The following is a 10,300-nucleotide window of genomic DNA, read 5'->3' as shown; positions in this document are numbered from 1 at the left end:
TATAGTGATACGAGATGGCTTTCTTGCACGGTTCCCACAGACGGCGCCAAACTGTTGATGCAATGTGTCTGGTTCGTCCTCCTGAACCCTTGTATGCCTGCACAGGAAGAGGACAAAGGAGACCCTGGACCCTCTGATGCCAAAGTCAGGCCTGGACTCGGGGTCTCAAAGTATTGAAAGGTTTTTAGAGGGAATTTGTTTCGTACCTCTCAAGGTGACAGGGGTCCTCCTTTTATAGCTGCTGGGGTCCTCCTGATATTGAGCGCGGGATCTTCTCCTGGTATCACGGAGATAGGATCGTGCCCGTCTTGAGCCGTCATCCGATCCCGTGAGCTTCGGGGTCGGAGATCTTATCCCAAGATATCCGGGATGAGATCTGACCTAGCGACGGTCGGTCTTGCAAGGTGGTCCGCCCGACACATGCCTGGAACGCTGATAAGTCGTCCGAACCGACTCAACCATTGTCTCGGTTTAGCGAACCATGCCTCGGATTTGACACATCCTTCGGTGACCCGAGGTATTAAGTCCGAGTCCCGAGGCATTAAGTCCGAATCTTCGGACTTGTATTTTTGCCCCCAACAGTATGATTTCAATATATGGCCACCATTCTGATTGTATGTTAATCAAATGTGTAATTTTTGGTTTACAGTGCATCTAGACTCATACATAAGTTAGACCGTTTAATCTAAATTACTCACATATTCCACATATGCAATCTCTAAGTAACTTAAAGATACATGTGCACTATCTGTCATACTCTGCAGAGTATATTTTTCTCTAAAGTTATTGGCACCCTTGTATGGGACCCGCATAGCAGTGTTGGCCGCCATCCAGAAGATAACATTACGTAAAAAACAAAAACATGAAAAAGGAAAAGAACAGCAAGCCCATCTAGAAGATGATAATATATAATTTTTTAAAAAAAAAGAGAAGAAGAAGAAGAGGAAAAGAACAATAAATCCTTCTAGAAGATGACATTATGTAATAAACAAAAAAGCAAGATACTCAGGCTGCGGATGTTTCATACACAGGCACTCAGAAATTATCCATGTAGCATGTATTAAGTGAATATTGCGCATCCCACCGTCTCCAATTCATAATCCGAAGATCAGGTCGGCTGAGTAAACCTAATCTCTTATTCGTGCATACTTATTTATTTATAGAAACAAGATCCGTGGATAGTTTTTATACATCTCCACCAATCCGATAGTCAGATGATAGGAAAAAATAATAATCTTAGTTTTGGTTCATAATACATCTACACTGGATATCATAATTTGGATGGTTTAATTTAACAAAGTTTTTCAAAAACGAGGTAAAAAAAAAAAAAAACAGTTCCAGCCACCATATGTCTAAATAAAGGATAGTATATCCACTTTCAGTGTGCACCTGTGGGCTGTGTGGGCCATGCACATCGTAGTTGAAGCCACCCTTTGGCATGCGTGCTGCATGAATGGATGCGTGTGCGGCATGTGTGCTGCGTCAATAGGCGCGTGTGGGCGTACTGGGCGTACAATTCCCCTCCTCTTTGTATATATATATGAGAGAGAGAGAGAGAGCGAGAGAGAGAGAGAGAGAGAGAGCATGGATGAGGAGCAATCCCCACGCGTAGCGATTCTACCGTGTCCAGGCATGGGTCACCTCATCCCACTCACTGAGTTGGCTCGCCGACTCGTCCTCTACCACAACTTCTCTGTAACATTCATCATCCCTTGCATGGATTCCACCCCCCAACCAGCTCAACATGAAATCTTAAATGCCCTCCCGAAGTCCATAAATTCCATTTTTCTCCCTCCACCTCCCTTGCACGACGTCCCCAACACCACCCGCGTGGAGACCCAGCTCTGCATCGCCATGAACCGATCCATGCCATCCTTCCGTGACGCTCTCAAGGCCTTAGCATCCACCACTCAACTCGTCTCTCTCCTAGTGGATCTCTTCGGGACAGATGCACTTGACGTGGCTCAAGAGCTGCGGATCACACCCTACATCATCTGCCCCATATCGTCCATGGCCTTGTCGTTCTGCCTCTACCTTCCAACACTCGACACAACCTTCTCCGGCGATTATGAATACATGCCAGAGCCACTGAAGCTGCCTGGCTGTGTTCCAATCCAAGGAAGTGATCTGCCAGACGGAATTTCTCAACGGTCGGATGAAGCTTATCTATGGATCCTACGTCACACGAAACGGTACAAAGAAGCGAAGGGTATTTTGGTAAATAGCTTCACTGGATTGGAACCGGAAGCTATCCATGCTTTGAAGGAAGGGCGACTCGGTGGACCGTCTGTTTACCCTGTTGGACCGGTTGTACGAACTGATTCGGTCCGTGAAGGGGATACGCACGAGTGTTTGAGATGGTTGGCCCAGCAGCCACGTGGCTCTGTACTGTTCGTGTGTTTTGGGAGTGGTGGGACCCTCTCTTCTGATCAGATGAACGAGCTGGCCTTGGGATTAGAGCTGAGTGGCCAAAGGTTCTTGTGGGTTGTGCGTTGCCCACATGGAAAAGATTCCAGTACTGCAATGTTTTCTAGTGATCCTTCCGACTATCTACCGAAAGGGTTTGTTGCTAGAACAAAAGCGGTAGGGCTTGTGGTTCCTTCATGGGCCCCACAGATCCAAGTGCTGAGCCACATGTCTACAGGAGGGTTCTTATCTCACTGTGGATGGAACTCGTCACTCGAGAGTATTGTGCACGGTGTGCGCATGATAGCATGGCCACTCTATGCAGAGCAGAAGATGAATGCTGTACTGTTGGTGGACGGTCTAAAAGTAGCACTGAGGCCCACTGCTGGTGAGAATGGTTTGGTGGGGAGGGAAGAGATTGCTAGAATCGTGAAGGATCTAATGGAGGGTGAAGAAGGAGAGAGGATGAAGAAAAGGATGCAAGAACTGAAAGATGCTAGTGCTAGGGCTTTAGCTGAAGATGGATCTTCTTTCATGGCTCTGTCTGAGGTGGCCCGGGAATGGAAGAACCTCTGATGTGAAGGTATCCATATGGATTTAAGACTCGGCCTGTCCCAACTTCAATTCAAGCGATCTTGACTCGGTGGAGTATTACCTGCACTGGAGAACGTCAGTTTTGCTGCCACACAGCACTGTCACAAGGTTCATTTTCTTTTGGTTATTTTAATGCCTTGTACGCTTTTGAAAAACAATATTTAAGATCTTCTCATCACTTTGATACTTTAAATTTTAATTAGAGTCAAGTCCATCAAAGACACTGTCAAGTCTTCAAGTTGATCGAAATCAGCTAGACATCCACTTCAGTTGAGTTCTTGAGTTTTGAACTCTTGCCCCAAATCACTAGTGGACCTATCTGATTCTTGGGTCAGGGCATTTACATTGTGGAAACGATGATGGATGGATTGGATCTCAAAGCTATGAACCATGCTGCAGGCACACATGATGGCCATACATAAGCTGCTGGCATAAAGCTAATGCTCAGCTCACATGGGTGTCTGCATGATATCCCACTATGGTTTTCAGACTCCCATGGCACTCATCGGGTGAAACCCAATCCGGTTCAACATTTTGAGAGCCACCACCCCCGGAGTCACCCGAGTCAGTCCAACTGATACCTAACTCCAGCTAGTCGGGTGACTCGGGTGAATCAGTCCAATTGATACCTAACTCCAGCAAGTTGCGACCCGGCCAAACGAGTTGATGTGGGTTGATTCTGAATCAATTCGAGACAGAATGACTTGGTCTGAGTCCCAGAGTGATTTAACCATGCATCCAACTCGTCCAAGAGGTTCATTTTGTCGGGCCCACCCTCACATGGTGTAGACTATTCTCTCCTTTTTCTTTTTTTTTTTTTCTTTTTTTTGTGGTTCCTCTAGTGGTCTGGTTTTCTATGTACAAGTAGGATAAATTGGCCGCCACTGGGCGCGGCTTCGGTGGATTCCCGACTGTGGGCCCACTGTGATTGTTTGCCTTACATCCACGTCGTCCATCCGTTTTGACAGCTCATTTTAGTGCATGATCCAAAAAAATGAAGCATATCCAAATCTTACGTGGACCACACAACAGGAAACAGAGGTGAATGACCATTAAAAACTTCTTGTAGGCCACAAATGTTTTGGATCAAGCTAAGATTTGTGTGATCCCTTCATCCACATTTTCTTTACCTTATCAACAGGTTGGATGGAAAATAAACATTACAAAGGCCCCAAAGAACATTTTAATGGTGGATATTCAGTCCCACTGTTTCATGTGGAGGGTTCCACCTAAGATTTGGATCTGCTTCATTTTTGGGATCAAGCCATAAAATGAGCTGTCAAAACGGATGGACGTCGTGTATATAGGTAAATACATCACAGTGGGCCCCACATTCAGGGATCCACCGAAGCCGCTCCCGTTGCCACTAGCCTGAACTTTTAGGCGGGCACCTACAAGGTGGGCCCGGTTAACGAGCTGCCCTGAACTCACACATGCGTGAGACAGTCTCGGAAGGCGGCGTGTAAATTCAATGGAAGAAGTCACTGACTGGATGGATAGAGGGACTCGATTAGACAGGATTGGCGTATTATCTGTCGTCTCGACCACAGAAAATCTGTGGGGCCCACCGTGATCTCTGTGACAGCCGCTCCGTTGCGTCAGCTCATATCGGCCAGATTCAAAACTCAATTGGGCCACACCACCGGAAATAGTGACGGTTGGGCCCCACATTTTAAGTCTTCTTGTGCCTACACAAATTCTGTATCAGGCTGATATTTGAGTTTTCCCTTCATCACGGTCGGGACAACAGTATAAACGGGTTGGATGGAAAATAAACATTGCCGTGGCCCAAGCAGGTTTCAGTTGTAGGATTTACAACGCCACTGAAATTTTGGATCCGCTTCATTTTGGGCTCATGTCAAAATATGAGATGATGAATTTCATCTACACAGTAGATGTCACTTGAACATCACGGTGGGCCCCACAGCTCTTATTTCACGGTGTTGTACTTAAAATCTTGGTCCGGCGGTCAATTGCCTAGATGGAAAAGAAAAAAGTAATAATAGTGGGCATCTTCTCAGTTCCTTGAATCAAACGCTGCCTTGTTCGTGTCCTTTCACAGGGAAGTAGATACACGTGTGCCCAAATACTTCTGTCAATCGGCCGGGCTGTCCGTCGGGCTATTGTTTCCGGCCCAATGGGATGGGCTCAAGTTGTCGTACAGGCCCATGGTCTGGGCTAGAGCCTCAGACTCAAGCTCCTTTACTAATAGGGCTAGGCTGGGCCCAAATTCAACAGACATGTCTGGGCCCTTGATGATCGGGTTGCAATTCGGGCAAGTTGGCTCTGGTTGAGGGTCAACCAAGCCCAACCCAACTTCTAATCACCCAAATACATGTGAGTATTCCCAATCCAAATTAACTCTAAACAAACCCAAGCTGTATTGAAATCGGTTGGTATTTTTCAACCCAAACCCAGTGTGAAGACCTCAAAAACCCACCAACCTGACCCCAACTTCCGTTGGGTCAATCAAGTTGGGTTAACCCATACGCAAGTTGCAGACCTATGGCTTGACGAATGTACTAACCTTATTTTTGGTGTATGTGATTTTCATAGTACTGACTCCTACCTGATGAATGGTCCAGATATCTGTACCTTCGTACAAGATCACTGAATGGTGGCTACATTTTTCATTCGTGTATTGAGCTTTGAAACTTGTTCGCCTGTATAAGGGAAACCATTTACAGGCCACCACATGTGTCATGATTGCATGTCGGTACGCATCTAAAATGCCTAAAACTGAAATGTGTGAATACCCATTTACCAGACTATTTGTTCTTGTATCTTATGGGTTTTCTACAGTGTACAACACTTAATTGATCAACTTTATCTTTGTGATGGGTAGTGTTACATTTTTATAAGAAAAATAAATATTTTACTTTTTGAAAATAAATAACTATACTGCATACGATATATATATATATATATATATATATATATATATATATATATATATATATATATATATATATATATATATATATATATATATATATATATATAAAACCTATATAAATTAATGGTGAGAAGAATCATTTTTGCGATAGAAAAAGGAGCCTAAACTTTGTAGTATTTGGTTCAGATTCATTTATGTTATAATGCAATTAAGGATTAAACCAGGGTCTAGTCAGAAGTCTGACCTGACCCATTGGTATCAAAGGTTTTAGCCATTAATTATGTCAGCTGAGTGTGCTTTACACATGGTTGTACACACGGTATGGATGCCACGTATCATATATGAGGCCGTAGTCGGAATGATTAGGTTCTATGTGGCCATTATATATGTTGCTGTATGATCTCCGCCAAAGAAACACAAGCTACTGTATGGTCTCTGCCAAAGAAACACAAGCTACGCACACACAAAAGCCATTCCCATTCATGATAAAGTAAATATATTATGTGAATAGTTCCGTAGATGTATAGAAGGCCGTACATTAGATGACAGCGGACCGGACGCCGATTTCCGGATGATGGGTGGGGCCACCGAGATGTTTGTTAGAAATCCATCCCCTTCATCCGTTTTTTTTTTTTTGTGAGCTCATTTTTAGATTTAGACCTGCGACAAAAAAAGACGTGGATCCAAAACTACAGTGGGCCGCATGAGAGGGGAAATTGGGAAAGAAATGCTAACGTTGAAACCTTCCTAGCCAGCACCTTTATGTTTATATGCCATCCAAACCGTTTATAAGGTCATTCCCACTGGCATGAAGTGAAAACACAAAAAATTTAGACTGATACAAAACTTTTATGGCCATAAAAATGTTTCAACGGTGCTCATTGAATCCCCACGGTTTCCTCTCATATGGCCCACTTGAGTTTTGGATCCACCTCATTTTTGTCACATGCCTAGTATGAACTCGAAAAACGGATTGAGGGGGTAGATTTCTCACAAACATCTCAGTGGGCCCCACCCAGCATCCTTGTGCAGGAACTTCCTTGAAATTTGGTACGTATTTGCCACGTATACAATCTTTCATCGTTCATATGCACTGTTAGATGGCACGCTAGAAAGAGTTTATCAATTTGCTTTTTTCTTTCCTTGATGTAAAACAGCTCACCTGGCGGCATTGTGTTTGGTGGCTTATATAGTCATGGAATCATGCATTAAACACACCAACCCATTAAAGCATTCCCCCATAAAAGGATATTCCAATCGATTCTCTCTCACCTTCCTTTAAAAAATAATAATATAATAAAATAAAATAAAGAAAAGAAAGAAAGGCATTTCCTGCATGAAATTCTCCAGATGAGATAAAATTGGAAGAAGTAGTGAAGAACAATAAGAGTGGTGGTTATACTTTCCGTGTCTGGTGGCCATTTTCTGTAGTATCAAAGTGGTGGTTATACTTTCTGCTCTTGTAATAGTAAAGTAGATTATTTGATGTGGGCCATCTTTCTACGATTTCATGTGTTCCCCAGATCGTGTAAATATCAGCAGTAGATGTTGTGGGACACCTATCCAAGCCTTTCAAATAGCTCGCTTCTACTTTTCTTCTCTTTGCCTATAGCCGATATATAAGCTTGATATTTATTAAGCCCATTGTGACACTTGCCTTGATATCTTCTATTTCAGCTCATGTTAAGACGTCAATCCAAAACTGAGGCATGCAGATCTACTGGTCGAGTGAGCCATTGTAGGATGAGTCTGTTGAAACCACCATTCTATCTTTTTTCTCTTTTCAAGAATTATATGGTAAATAAGCAATGATTACAACATGATTTACTTCAACCTTGACGTCAGCAGAAATTGACCACAGGGATGTAGGTAGAGTTAAGCTGTTTGCATACAGATTATAGAAGGGGGAATTGTAACACGTTTGCAACTGTATGGATCCTTCACACGTCTGGTGGAAGGGTGTTGAGACGAGATTACTCCGGCTGATGACTGGCGTTTGATTAATTAATTCAAGGGATTTTGAGAGCTCAATAATTATTGAATGTATAAGACAGGTTTGACAGACACATGTTTTAATTAATCATTGCTTAGTTCTTGGTAAAGATGCCTTAATTTACTATTCCAAATAGGACCTTTGTGTGTGCCTGCATCTGGTTGGTTGGTGATGTGGACTGAACCACAGCCAACAAATGACACGTCAAACTTGCTAACCCATGCCAACAATGACACACAAGTGGATGAAGAGAAAATACAAATATCAGCTTCAAATAAAACTTCTGGGACTTGAAAAAAAAAAAAGGAAAAAAAAAAAAATTCTAATGGTCATTTGCCACTTTTTACAATTGTGTGGTCCACCAAAGATTTGGATCTGCTTAATTTTTGTCATGAAGTCATGAAATTAGTTTAGAAAACAGATGAACAAGGTGCATATACAATACATTCATTAAGGTATATAGGCCTGCATAGTAAGGGTAACACCCACATAGTCAGTTTTATTTGCCATCTAAACTCTTTGTAAAGTCACACAGACCTGAGTGAAAGGAAAACAGACATATCAAATTAATAAGAGTGTTCTGTTAGCTCAAAAACTTTTCAGCAATAGGTGTCCAAATCTTACTATTTATGTAGTGTGGCCCACTTGAGCCTTAGATTTGCCTCGTTTTTCATCTCATTCACTAAAATGGTATGTAAAAAGGTTGGACTGTGTGGATCTCATGCATAAGTCATGATGGGCCTGCCGAAGTTCCATATGTCAACTCTTCTTGTTTTCTTCTCTCAACCTAGATCGTGCTGCACCACACACGGAATTTATTGAAGTGTGAAATTTAGGTGGGCCCAAGATTATATATTTCTTATATCCACGCTGTCCATCATTTTCTAATCATTCTAGGATACAAACCCGAAAACAAGGAAGATCTAGAGCTAAAGTGGACCACACCACCAGAAATCTTGAGGAAGACGGTGCTCGACCTCACGTCCTCCCCTGCGTCAGGTTCTTATCAAGTTGATATTTGTATATATTTTAATTTCATACAGGTATGTGTGATCTCATGAACAGGTCAGGTGAAAAGTAAGCCTCACGGTTGGCAATCTATTTGGGAGAGAAATCCGGATACAAATCGGGCTTATCTTGTTTGATGCAGTCATTGAAAATGACGTTGACCAATGATTAGTGACGGCCCTTGGAGTTTCCTGTGTCTTCAACGAATGATCCACACTCGTTAAAACAAAAAAAACTTTTGTGGAGATAGGAGCTAGCTGTTAGTCGAAGATCAAATAAGTGAGTTTTGAAAAGTATAAAATAAGTGAGTTTTAAAAAGTATCTGGCGATCCGCATTCGTAAAATAATCTTGTGGAGATAATAGCTAGCCGTTAGTCAAAGTTAAAATAAGTGAGTTTTAAAAAAGTATTTTAAAATATTAGTCAGTTTTTCAAAAACTATTTGAGTGTGTACTGCCGGTCATATGTGTTAAAGGCACACGAAATTCCAGTGCCATTGCTTCTCATTGGTACATGTCATTTCCAATGACTCAACTCACAAGTTACCTCCAATTCTCCCTCTAAATAAATTTAGTGATACAACTTTTAACCTGGGAAACTTTTTTGGGTCCCACATAAATTTTGTGTTAGATCCACACCCTCCAACAAAATTCCTGATATTTCTCAAGCATGAGACCAAAAACGAGGTACATCCAACGTTCAAGTGTTGACCTGGGAAATTTACACGGGGCTCATCATGATGTGTGTATAACATCCATACTTTCCATCCATTTTCCCATAACATTTTAGATCATGTAACAAAAAGCAAGGCAAATCTAAGTCTCAAGTTGGCCACACTATATGAAATGGTAGGAATTGAAAGCCTGCTGTTGAAAACTTCTTGACACTCAATTACAACCGTTTCTTGTGATGCAGATCGCCTTATATTCTGATCTACTTAATGTTTGGGACCACATACTAAAATGAGCTGGAAAAACGGATGGACGGTATGGATATACATCAAATCATCAAGGTGGTCCCCACATGAATTTTTCTCTTTTAAAAAAAACATTTAAAAAGCAAGCTGTTTTTTAGGATAGTCCAAAACATAGGCAGCGTACGATTAATATTCTTCAATTATTATCGGCCCACGTCAGCTGAATCGGCATAAACAATCCCCGCGCATCTATCTTTGTTCCTCGTCTTTGTTTCTCTTTGCATGTGGCATCCATCTGATTGGTGATTTCTCGTGTCTATCTATCGAGTCCCCGATCATCTCTGCTTTCCTGTATCATCATTGGTCCATGTCGGTCAGCAATGACGGTACGTAATGATACCATCCAATTAGATTGTTGGTGACGTGGGATTAGTGGCAATAAAAAATGTTTAAGTGAAACTGGACAACCCACGCTATATGTATGATGT

General features: G+C 42.2%; 1 protein-coding gene across 1 annotated transcript; it reads left to right on the top strand.

Annotated features, from left to right (window-relative positions):
* The first annotated feature begins 1,548 nt into the window (after positions 1-1,548).
* On the top strand, positions 1,549-3,186 carry LOC131245059 (hydroquinone glucosyltransferase-like). Its single transcript, XM_058244241.1, has one exon. The coding sequence runs from the start codon at positions 1,585-1,587 to the stop codon at positions 2,980-2,982; it is 1,398 nt and encodes a 465-aa protein (XP_058100224.1). The 5' UTR covers positions 1,549-1,584; the 3' UTR covers positions 2,983-3,186.
* Positions 3,187-10,300: the final 7,114 nt, after the last annotated feature.

This window comes from Magnolia sinica, chromosome 5 (assembly GCF_029962835.1).
Source record: "Magnolia sinica isolate HGM2019 chromosome 5, MsV1, whole genome shotgun sequence".
NCBI classification, from domain to species: Eukaryota; Viridiplantae; Streptophyta; class Magnoliopsida; order Magnoliales; family Magnoliaceae; genus Magnolia; species Magnolia sinica.
The sequence above is the reverse complement of the archived record's forward strand: the minus strand, read 5'-3'. Positions and strand labels throughout refer to the sequence as shown.